Source organism: Dermacentor andersoni, chromosome 6 (genome assembly GCF_023375885.2).
Source record: "Dermacentor andersoni chromosome 6, qqDerAnde1_hic_scaffold, whole genome shotgun sequence".
Classification (NCBI taxonomy): Eukaryota; Metazoa; Arthropoda; class Arachnida; order Ixodida; family Ixodidae; genus Dermacentor; species Dermacentor andersoni.
Window position 1 is genome coordinate 183,624,922 of NC_092819.1, and position 12,369 is coordinate 183,637,290.

General features: G+C 43.4%; 1 protein-coding gene across 6 annotated transcripts in view; it reads left to right on the top strand.

Annotated features, from left to right (window-relative positions):
* Nucleotides 1-12,369, top strand: part of LOC126523976 (pre-mRNA-splicing regulator WTAP-like) — a 162,482-nt gene that overhangs the window by 37,429 nt on the left and 112,684 nt on the right. For all 6 annotated transcript variants that reach the window (XM_050172375.3, XM_050172376.3, XM_050172378.3 and 3 more), the window contains exon 3: nucleotides 8,395-8,450. In XM_050172375.3, coding sequence (XP_050028332.1) covers nucleotides 8,395-8,450 — 56 coding nt within the window. The remainder of the gene's footprint in view (nucleotides 1-8,394; nucleotides 8,451-12,369) is intronic.

The following is a 12,369-nucleotide window of genomic DNA, read 5'->3' on the forward strand; positions in this document are numbered from 1 at the left end:
TGAAATCGTTAATTGTACAGGTCACTTCATTATAAAAGTCGTGCACAGCTCACAATAGAACCAAGACACAATTATTACTTTAATGCAGCCTTTGTTTTACTTGTACTTATGCTTAAATTGTGTACAAAGGGACCAGTTGTTTAGCTTCGCTGGTTCATTATTTCCTTCAGTGTTGTATTGTCTTTAGCCGAAACAAATACAGTCCAGCACTTCTATAACAAGGTGTACGGTGCCTCTGAAATCGTTAATTGTACAGGTCACTTCATTATAAAAGTCGTGCACAGCTCACAATAGAACTAAGACACAATTATTACTTTAATGCAGCCTTTGTTTTACTTGTGCTTATGCTTAAATTGTCTACAAAGGGACCGGTCATTTAGCGTCGCTGGTTCATTATTTCCTGCAGTGTTGTATTGCCTTTAGCCGAGACAAATACAGTCCAGCACTTCTATAACAAGGTGTACGGGGCCTCTGAAATCGTTAATTGTACAGGTCACTTCATTATAAAAGTCGTGCACAGCTCACAATAGAATCAAGACACAATTATTACTTTAATGCAGCCTTTGTTTTACTTGTACATATGCTTAAATTGTCTACAATGGGACCAGTCATTTAGCTTCGCTGGTTCATTATTTCCTTCAGTGTTGTATTGCCTTTAGCTGAAACAAATGCAGTCCAGTACCTCTATAACGAGGTGTTTGGGGCTTCTGAAATCGTTTATTTCATTCATTTCATTTTCATTTCCTTAAAGACCCCCGAGGGGGCATTACATAAGGGGTGGTTTTTTTTTTGTTAGACAGAATATTGTTGATAACGATCAGTGCGATGTTATATTTGATATGCTATGCATAAAGCTTGATGGGCAATAGTGGCCATGTTGCGAGAAAGGCCTTCCTGTCTTTTGTTGCTCTGGGAAAAAATGAAGCAGAAAATGTTTTAGTGCGGGCACGTGGGCGAGAAACTTGCAACGAATGAGCAGTGCGATGAGATATGTGAGCTGCAGGGATAATGTAAGGAGCGCAATTAAGTGGTGAGTGAAAGAACTTGTGAAATAGAGAGAGGTTTGCAATGCATTGGCGACAGGACAAAGGTGATAAGTTACACTTGGCTTTCAGGGATGAAGCACTGATTTCATATGAATATGAAGCATGAATGAATGTAGCAGCACGATTTTGAACGGATTCTAAGGTATTAGTGAGACCTACTTCAAGTGGGTTCCAGATGGGAGATGCGTGCTCCAACTTAGCCCTCACTAATGATTTATAAGCAAGTAGTTTTACGTGTCTCGGAGCGTTACGTAAATAACGTTTTATAAAACCCAGAGTTCTGTTAGCTGATGACGTGAATTTAGCAATGTGCTTGTTCCAAGACATATTGTTAGATAAGGTAACTCCAAGGTATAATTAAGTGGTTACTGATTCAACAGGGATGTTAGCTATGTTATAAGTGAAGTGAAGGGGAATTTCACAACGAGTGAAGGGAATGAGCTTGCATTTAGTAGGGTTTAGGGACATTAGCCAGTCATCACACCATTGTAGTATGTGGTCAAGATCTTGTTGTAGAATCATATGGTCAGATGGGCTAGTAATGGTTGGGTAGATAACGCAGTCGTCAGCAAACATGCGGATATTAGAAGACACATGCAAAGGCAGGTCGTTAATGTATATTAGGAATAGAAGAGGGCCGAGGACAGAGCCTTGAGGCACCCCCAATAACACTGGAAGTGGGCTGGATAATTTATTTGTAAACACTACTTGTGAACGGTTAGTCAAGAATTCTTTTATTCAATTTAGTACATTCGGGTGCAAGTTTAAGAAGGACAATTAGGCGTTTATGGGGTACTTTACCAAAAGCTTTCGCGAAGTCAAGAAATAAGGAGTCAGTTTGTACGTTAACTTCAAGGTTAGCATGAAGGTCATGAACAGAGATGGCAAGCTGGGTTTCGCTAGAGAAACCCTTACGAAACCCATGTTGAGAATGGTGAAAAAAGTTATGAGAGTCGAGGAAATTCATGATGTAAGTGTAAATGACGTGTTCCATGAGTTTGCAAGGTACGCTGGTTAAGGAAATTGGTCGGTAGTTCAGAGGTGAGTTTTTGTTACCGGATTTCAAGATGGGAACGACCTTTCCCACTTTCCAGTCATCTGGAATGATAGCCGTTGAAAGAGGTTGCGAAAATAATAAGAAAGATAAGCGGAAGCAATGTGACCTATATTTTTCAACACTTTAGCGTTAATGTCGTCCAGTCCAGATGCCAATGATAACTTGATCTTTTCGATGAGGGATGAGATACCATCAACAGAAAAGCTGATTTCAGGCATGGAAGACGTGATACGACATAAAGACATGGGTAAGGAAATGTCAACTTCTTTAGTAAAGACAGATTAAAAGGCCTTGTTAAAAGCATCGGCACATTCAGCTTCTGAAATAACCTCTCCAGAGTCGTTAGTAAGAGTGGTAGAAGCTACTGCTTGGGGGTTAATATAATAATCTGCCAAAACTTGCGGGGGTGATTAGTTAACATATTAGGCAAATCGTTGTTAAAGAAAGTGAATTTGGTGTTACGGATTCCTGTGAGATAAACTTTTCCTGCTACATAATATTTCTCCCAGTTTTGGGCGCCCCCTTTAAGTTTGGCATTCCGGAATAAATGTTTTTTCTTGTTATCTAGGCGGTGCAAAATTTTGTTAAACCATGGCTTTCGGCTGTTTACACGGATGGTAGTTTTAGGGATGAACAGGTGTATTAGCTCGGTTAGTTTCGGCGTAAAAGTAAGCCAGTTTTCCTGAACGGAACAATGGTAAAAATTGGCCTCATATGTCGGAAAAAAGGTGCAAAGTTCGTTATTTATGGCCTCATAATATCCCCTATTGTATAATGTTGTAGTTTTCTTGTGTGAGGGATTGGCAGTAGGGCAAAAACTGAAATCTACGTGAATAACTTTATGGTCACTCATTTCACGCAGATAGTTAATCGAAGACAGGCTATTGGGATGGGTCGTCAGTATTAAATCCAAAATGTTAGAGGAATCGCAAGTGACACGCGTTAGCTGAGTTATTAACTGTGTTAGGTTATAATCAAGGCAAACATCAAGAAAATCTCTAGCTTCAGTTGTGGTAGCCGTTGCAGTTTCTTCGTTCCAATTAATACCAGGAAAATTAAAATCACCAAAAAGAACGAGATCGGCTTTAGGATATGTCAAGGTAAGCTGGTTTAGATTATTAATAAGTGCACAGGAAAAGTTAGGATTGTTATATGGGGGCCTATAGCAAACACCCAATAATAGAGATGGTGGTAAAGCTTGAAATAATACCCATAAAATTTCCAAGTCGGAGTCAATGTTAACTACAGAACATGGTAATTGTTTACTGGCTGCAATGAGAACACCGCCCCCGCGAGTGCCTTTGCGGTCATTCCGATAGGCATTGAAATTCGGTAAATCGGCAAGTACTTCAACGTCGGCAACATCACTTGATAGCCATTTTTCGGTTAGTGTCAGAATACTGCTATCAGAAGACTTGACAAGATGGGACAGGTGCTCACGTTTGGGTATGAAACTTCGAATTTTAGTGAAGATTACGGAAAAAGAAAGGTTAGCTTTTGATCTAGGGTGAAAACTGGTGATAACTGCTTGACGCTGATATGATTGCTACTGGATTTCTTGTACTGTTCTTGAGGTTTCATTGAAAAGATAGCGTTTCGAGCCGATGTGAAGTGTTTTGCAGCGTAGAGAAAATGGAACAGATTTCTGTCTTGCAAATTTGACCAAGTGACTTCTGGCATTCTGAACCTTGCGTGAGAAATCCTCACCTATGCTATAGGGTGTTCCTTTCAACTTACATCCGCTTGAAAGGATAACGTCTTTTATGCTGTGCAACACGAATTTCGCTATTATCGGCCTACATCTCCCGCCTGTGTGGCGGCCTAAGCGATGTGCACGGTCGATTTCTTTAGGGTTAATATCTCTACCTAAATGGTCACGGCAATGTTGAATGATTATTTTCTCAGATTCGGCATACAATTCAGATGGCCTGGCATCTGGAAGGCCGTAGAAAATTAGATTGTTACGTCGCGACCTGTTTTCGGCATCATCCAAACGTGCTTCAATATCGTCGGTTAGGCGTGCTGTATGAACGGTGTTATTTTTTATAAGTTCTAGTTCGGCTTGGAGGAATGGCAGAGAATGGTAATGTTTTTAAATGTGGGCCATTCTCTTAGTTAGGTCAGATAAGGCTTGCTCTGTTGTTAATAGTTGGTTTTTTAGACCCTGCACTTCGCTTATTAGCGTTGACAGGGCTGGGGTTTGACTCTATGTCACCCGATAACAAAAGCAACAACAACTGAACAACACCAGCACACTCAATAACGGTCGCACAGCAGTAACGTGGGCTCGGTAGCTGCAGCAAGAAGTAATTACTTGTCTTCTTAGAAAAAAGGGATTATGATACACCAACCTGCATAGCAAGAAGTAGCGGGTTTGTAGGTGACGACACTAAGCAGCCACCAAGCCCACGAAGCGCGGCTGACAGTTGCAGCTTATTTATAGTTGGCAATGCAGCTGATGTTGGTGACGATGGCGCTGACCATCCACCATTCAGGGCCAGGCACAGCGGCAGTGGCGACAGGAAAGCAGATAGTGGTGGGTTCAAGCTTGACATGTTGACAGTTGTCAGCTGGATAGTGGGCGGAGCAGAGTTTTAGCACAGCAATCCACAGGCCGGCGGTGTGTCAGCAGAAGTAGTCACACCGGCAGCAAAGAGCAGATGGACGAGGACGGCGGATAGCATGTGAGTCAGGCAGCAGCGACGCCTGGTCAAGTTGCGGCTCAAGGACACAACGGACCTCCGACATGCACCACCACTGCCCATGCTGGCAGCGGAGAATCACGCGCCACAAAGACGACACACACACACTACGACGCCTCCAGCACACGCACCGTGCTCGCTGCAAGCGTGCAACACGACTCCACCGACCGTTCCCGACGCCTGCATGACTGCTGCGCTGAGGTGCGGGGGGCAAGCCACAGGTCAATTCACTATAAAAGTCATGCACAGCTCACAGTGGAACTAGGACACAATTGTTACTTTAATGGAGCCTTTGTTTTACTTGTACTTATGCTTAAATTGTTAAAAATGGGGCCACTCATTTAGCTTTGCTGGTTCATTATTTCCTACAGTGTTGTATTTTCTTTAGCTGAAACAAATGCAGTCCAGTACCTCTATAACGAGGTGTTTGGGGCTTCTGAAATCATTTTTTATGCAGGTCAATTCACTATAAAAGTCATGCACAGCTCACGATAGAACTGGGACACAATTATTACTTTAATGGAGCCTTTGTTTTACTTGCACTTATGCATAAATTGTTAAAAATGGGGCCACTCATTTAGCTTCGCTGGTTCATTATTTCCTGCAGTGTTGCATTTCCTTTAGCTGAAACAAATGCAGTCCAGTACCTCTATAACGAGGTGTTTGGGGCTTCTGAAATTGTTTGTTATACAGGTCACTTCACTATAAAAGTCGTGCACAGCTCACAATAGAACTGGGACACAATTGTTACTTTAATGGAGCCTTTGTTTTACTTGTATGCCTAAATTGCTGAAGAAGGGACCAGTCGTTTAGTTTCGGCGGTTCATTGTTTCCTGCAGTGTTGTATTCTCTTTCGCCAAAACAAATGCAGTCCAGTACCTTATAGAGAGGTGTTTGGGGCCCCTGGAATCGTTTTTTTATACTTGTGCTGATCAGGCAAAGAGGTCATGATCGAATGACTTGGCTTGGTGGGGGAACTGCTAACAAGATGAGGGCTGCGATACCACCACCATTGAGCTTTGGTTTAATTATTAGTGATGCACGCTTGGCCTTTCTTCACACCCACGCCATGGATCTCATATGTTTGTAGTGCAGAAAAAGTTCCTAGATATTGAGAGTACAATGTAATATACAAATGCGAGATGGTGATCTTCTTTCCCATTTTTCACAGTACTTTTTCTCATGATGTCAAGGTAATCCTTCTATATGGAGAAAAAGTTCTTGCTTGCCTAATGTCCAATGAGATTGAACGTTTAATAGTAGTAATTCACACTCGGACATTCTGTCTACGAGTCGGGCTTCGCCTGGAGTGCTTTGACGTTTTTGGTGAATCTTGGTGACCAGGCAAGCATAGGAATTTTTGCTCCAGGAGGGCACATATAGCTGGGAAATGGAGGCCTCAGGAGGGCACCTGAAGTTTAAACAAATGATGCAGACTCAACTGCAGTTGACATCTTAATGCAAAGCATGCTTGTTTTGGTAGAGAAGGGTTGTTATGAATCATACAAGTGTTCTGCAGGTAATGGTTACTGCTCTTGCAATGCTTTTATCTTCTCTATGTGTATACATATATATACAGTAGCTGACAAAAATATCATATTTTGCAGTTTTGGTTTTGAGTCTTGGTAGATTGCTAATGTATGTAAATGAAGTTATGGTAAATATAAAGTAGTGTGTCTGCATGAGAAAGTCTATATTTCTGCAAATAACAAGTCTCACTCTTTTTTAACTGGTATCGTTAAAAATTCTTCATATGTTAGTATTTGAAACTTATAAATGACTGCCCTTATCAAAAAAGAAATTAGCATAGGACACCATGCCTACAAATTTCTATAAAAGACACTGTTAATAATTCTTAGGGAAGCCATTTGCTTCGATTACAGTTGACAGTGGCAAGGCACGGATTCCAGTAAAGTGTCAATGATAGCTTGGAGTATCCTCAACCATTCTTGTTATGCTGCAGGTGATCGAATCTCTGGTTGGCATTGATCGTGGTTTTCTGCTTCCTACGGCGCTCCCATTGTTCTTTAACCCACTTGCCGCTGCGCGGACCTTCTGTATAGTAGCTTTTTTTACCAAAAGTAGTACAATTGAGCATTCCTACAACGAACACCTGTACAATGAAATTATCTGTATAACGGAGGATTAATTCTGCCCCCGTTTCATTGTGATCTGTGTGGGGCATGACTTTTACAATGAAGTGACCTGTATAACAAATGATTTTGGAGGCCCCAAGCACTTTGCTATGAAGGTGTTTGTCCCTTGCATTCTACATTTTTCTTTGTGCCATTATCGCCTAGGTAAAATATTTGGTAAAAATTATGAAACATGCATTTCTTTACATTTGAGAATAGTTGAAATTTTACTCTGTGCAGTTTCGAAGTCACAGGCGTTTCCTTGTGTGAAAACGTTTGCAACATGGGCCGCTATTCTTTGGTGAATCAGGGTCACACCAAACGTCAGGTTTATTTTCTTCTTCACAAGAAAGCTCAGAGGAATCGCTGTCGTCACAAAGCTTGTCATCGCTGTCAATGTCAAAGAGAATGTCCAATATCACGCTCAGACAGAGTACGCTAGTGATTGGACGTCTTCATTTCTTCTCCCACTCGAGATGATCAAAAACAACCAAGAACATACGAAAGTGCGTTCAAGCAACATGGGCAACTATCGCTATCTATTGGCAATGTATCTAACCATGCGCAATAAACCTACAAGTGCTGCCATCCGTCAGTAGCTGCAAGGAGTACAAAATATATGTGGGCCAGCTTTTGCGCCGGCTTCAGCAATATTGCCACTGCAGGTGCGCCTGGTGATTCACCGGCTTTGGCAGTCAGTGGTTTAAATGGTGTTCGCTAGGGTTCAGGTCTGTAGAATGGCTTGGCCAGTCCATCAGGGTCACCTTCCTTTCCTTGATCCAATCCTTTGGGTGGTTGTCTTGCTAATATATATATTGACTGCCAAATTTTTTTTTTTTTTGCCAGTTCTGTAAACTTGCAAGGATGATAGCTAGGATGACCAAATAAGACTCCTGTAGGACGTTGCACAAGCAGTTTGACGGGTCTGTTCACTCTGACAGCTCTTCTTGCTGTTTGCATGCATTCAGTCCTGAGAGCACTTTTGGCTATTGACGGCTTGCTAGAACTTGTCAGTTGCAAGAGCTGCTCACTGGGATTGTCTCGTGGAAGATGCGAGAGGCGTAGCAGCACATGGCAAACAGCCAAAGTGAGTGCCAGGATTTCCCACTGGGAAACGAAACCAAAAGTGACAGTTTCCACTGTTGCTATTCTTAGGGTCAAAGAGTCTGTGGCATGTCTGAGATGAACCACCCAGTTGCCAGAGATGTGCCATCACACCTCATACTTTGTGCAGCATGTGAGGGCCTGCGTGAACAGCAACACTGAAAGCAGTACAACAGACACATGAGATGGGTGTGCCCCCTGCCAGCCTAGGCACACATGGCCAGTGTATGAGACCACTTAAAGAGAGATAGGTGTGTCAAAGGATATGGTGACTAGACTGTGCCATGATTGTCTTAACATGTGTGCAAAGTGAGTCTTGCCTGTACTACATCAGTGTTTTCTCCACTCAGGTGCAGCTGCCCAAGGACGAGTTGGAGCGCCTGTCCAAAGAGGAACTGATTGCAAAGTGAGTGTCCCACTTGAATGTGCTCAAATTGGCTGCAAGGAGAGGTGCACACTTTTATTGGGCCTTCAAAAGTTTGGCACACATGAACAGAACAAAACCATAGACTTTGGTCAATTGAATTTTTCGTTATCCCGACCAAAGGCCCCAGACGGTGCCCATACACTTTAACGGGAAAAATCTTTGCTGAAACAGTGTGCACACTTCGTCCCACTGTTTCTCAAGATGATGTACTTCAAATCATTAAGCACAGGATGCCTTCCATAGAACTATAGTCGGATACAACTTTAGAAAAGATGGGGCGTTTACTCCTCTGAGGCGGAGGCACACGAACATCCACCAATGGGCGCGCACTCTGGACTAATGTCATGAGCCGGACAGACGGTGACCCCGCCGATGGAGAAGATGGCCGCCCGCGCTTCGAACTGGGCGAGGTCGCGTCAGCTGTGTGCTTCAGCCCCTCGTCAGAGTGAATTCCAGAACTGTTTGTGATGGTCTATCATGGCGGAAATGTTACTGCGAGCTTACGATGCGGCATTCGTGCCGCGTGCGTTTATTCTGAGCCGTGATCCGGTGAAGGAACATTGCAGCGAGCATCGCTGGCGCTGCGCTACGCTTTACCTGAAAACAGGATCCCGCGGCGGCCGCTACGAACATACATCCTGCGTGTTTGTTCCATGTTGTTTTATTTCGCTCCCGAGTGAAGTTACGACGAGAAAAGCTTTCCAAAGACTGATGCCTACTGTTAGCGGCAGGTGTGTTCATGTACTGTGTCGCTGCGTTCTTCTTCGGACGGGGTGAAGTGATGGAGCAAAACCATTCTCAGGAGAAATCAGAAAAGTTTGCGTGCATGAAACAAACCTACGAGTGTCTCAATAGAAAATATTTGCAGAAGAAGCCTACAGCGCAAAGATTTGTCGCCGTCAACTGAGCGTGAACAATCATTGTCAGCAGTGAGATAGTCTAGCAACGGTGTTGCGACGGCTATATATGACTTGTACAACATTTATCTTGATTTCAACCCACTAAAACATGTTTGCTGACGACGAGTACATGGTATATCGAATTCTTATTCTTCACAGAAACGCTCGGCAGTAACACGATGACTTAACTAACACTGTAGTTTAGATCCTGCCAGCACCATTTGCGTTTTTAACTGCTTCTCAAAAGGCCGGTCTGCATCAGTTAAACTTAAGTGGGGGTAACTTGAAGCAAAGCTGACTGAGGCTTACAGCTCTTAGCAGCACCCGGAAAGGAATGTACCAATATTTATTCCCTTTCCACGCTACACGTTCAGCTCACTTGAGCAATTTACTGGTGCTTCTTGCTTGAGAAACAGACATGATGAACCTCTTTGGAGAACTGACACAGGTTGCTCGGGCCAAATATTTGAGTGAAATATCCCTTTTGTACGGTTTTGCTGCAGCCAGCAAGAAGCCGAAGCCTCATTCATTAGTAGTGTGGCACCTATTGAAGATATCATTGCTCCTCAGTGGAGGTCAAAAGTGAAGTGAATTCATGTGAGGCTTGTGGTGTCTTCTTTATGAGGCGGGTATACGAGGTTTTCTTGTACGTACTGATGAAGCGAATCGTTTTCAGTTTGTATAATTAAGCAATACAAGATGAAGACATGGTGAGGCAGAATGTGTTTGAATTTTCTATTTCAAGGGAGCTTAAGCTGTGCTGTAGTGCCTCGAGTATGCTATAAGCATGGTAATTGGCGCTGTAAAGAGCTAATTCATGGTTTCAATTGGAAGTTGCAGTGAACGGTTCGGTTTCGCGAACAATGCGTGCCTTGCCGTAACGACAGTCGGTCGCTTCCGTTGCGGGAGGGGTGTGCCATGTCGTCGATAAAAGCTAGCGAGGGCCACTATGACACATTTCATCGCTTGCAGTTGACTGGTTCTCGATCTTAACCACGAAATTTTCTTTCATGTGATTGCTGTTATGGAATTCGTTAAGCATATATATACAATACATGATGCGCCATCGTGTTAACAGCCAATGCGTTTCTGGGTGCCTGTTTCAGAGAACGGTGAAAGTAGTACCAAACCTTCTCAGAAGAAATGCGCAACTAACACTTCCTTTTAGGTCTTAATACAGTTGCCACATTTGACTAAACCTCACCAGAGTAATAAGAATCATGATGAAAGCTTCCTTCTAACAGAATTTTATAATGTTGATACCAAATATCAAGGTTTCCTTGCATGTAAAATGCGATGTCTCTCACAGCTAACTACCGACAGAAAGTTAAGTGTTTAAAGGAGCATCATTCATAACTTCGCGTGTTGAGCTTGCAGACATTCTTTTTAAGCAACATTTATGGAAAGACACGGCATATATATGCATCGCAGGAACAGTAGACCCCTTCAGCGCTACATAGCTTGCGATATCCAAGTCGCAAATTTTCTCAATTCACCCGGTTTTGAAGAAGAAACTGCGGTTCAGGCATGGCATCAGAAATAATACGAAATATTCTTCTGTAAGTACGGCTCGAGCCACCAGTACTCCAAGCATGCACGAAGGGAACCAGCGCGCACGCAGCCGAGCGAGCCGGAGCGGGTGGCGTCCTGGCCGTGACGTCACTCGCAAGAGGGCGCCACACGAAATTCTCACTGCTAATAGAGATTTATACAGTACCAGTGGCACCCACAACGATAACGGAAGAGAGAATAGTCTAGAAGAATCTGAAATCCCACAAGTAACGCCAGAAGAAGTAAAGAAAGCCTTGGGAGATATGCATAGGGGGAAGGCAGCTGGGGCGGATCAGGTAACAGCAGATTTGTTCAAGGATGGTGGGCAGATTGTTCTAGAAAAACTGGCCACCCTCTATATGCAATGCCTCATGACTTCGAGCGTACCGGAATCTTGGAAGAACGCTAACATAACCCTAATCCATAAGAAAGGGGACGCCAAAGACTTGAAAAATTATAGACCGATCATCTTACTGTCAGTTGCCTGCAAAGTATTTACTAAGGTAATCGCAAATAGAATCGGGAGCACCGTAGACTTCTATCAACCAAAGGACCAGGCAGGATTGCGTAAAGGCTACTCAACAATAGGCCATATTCACACTATCAATCAGGTGATAGAGAAATGTGCGGAATATAATCAAAAAATAAATTATGGGGTTTTACGTGCCTAAACCACTTTCTGATTATGAGGCACGCCATAGTGGAGGACTCCGGAAATTTCGACCACCTGGGGTTCTTTAACGTGCACCTAAATCTAAGTACACGAATGTTTTCGCATTTTGCCCCCATCGAATTGCGGCCGCCGTGGCCGGGATTCGATCCCGCGACCTCGTGCTCAGCAGCCTAACACCATAGCCACTGAGCAACCACGGCTGGTGGAATATAATCAATCCTTATGTATAGCTTTCATTGATTACGAGAAAGCGTTTGATTCTGTCGAAACCTCAGCAGTCATGGAGGCATTACGGAATCGGGGTGTAGACGAGCCGTACGTAAAAATACTGAAAGCTATCTATAGCGACTCCACAGCCACCGTAGACCTCCATAAAGAAAGCAACAAAATCCCAATAAAGAAAGGCGTCAGGCAGGGAGATACGATCTCTCTAATGCTATTCACAGCATGTTTACAGGAGGTATTCAGAGACCTGGATTGGGAAGACTTGGGGATAAAAGTTAATGGAGAATACCTTAGCAACTTGCGATTCGCTGATGATATTGCCTTGCTTAGTAACTCAGGAGACCAATTGCAATGCATGCTCACTGACCTGGAGAGGCAAAGCAGAAGGGTGGGTCTGAAAATTAATCTGCAGAAACTAAAGTACTGTTTAACAGTATCGGAAGAGAACAGCAATTTACAATAGGTAGCGAGGCACTGGAAGTGGCAAGGGAATACATCTACTTAGGGCAGGTAGTGACGGCAGATCCGGATCATGAGACGGAAATAATCA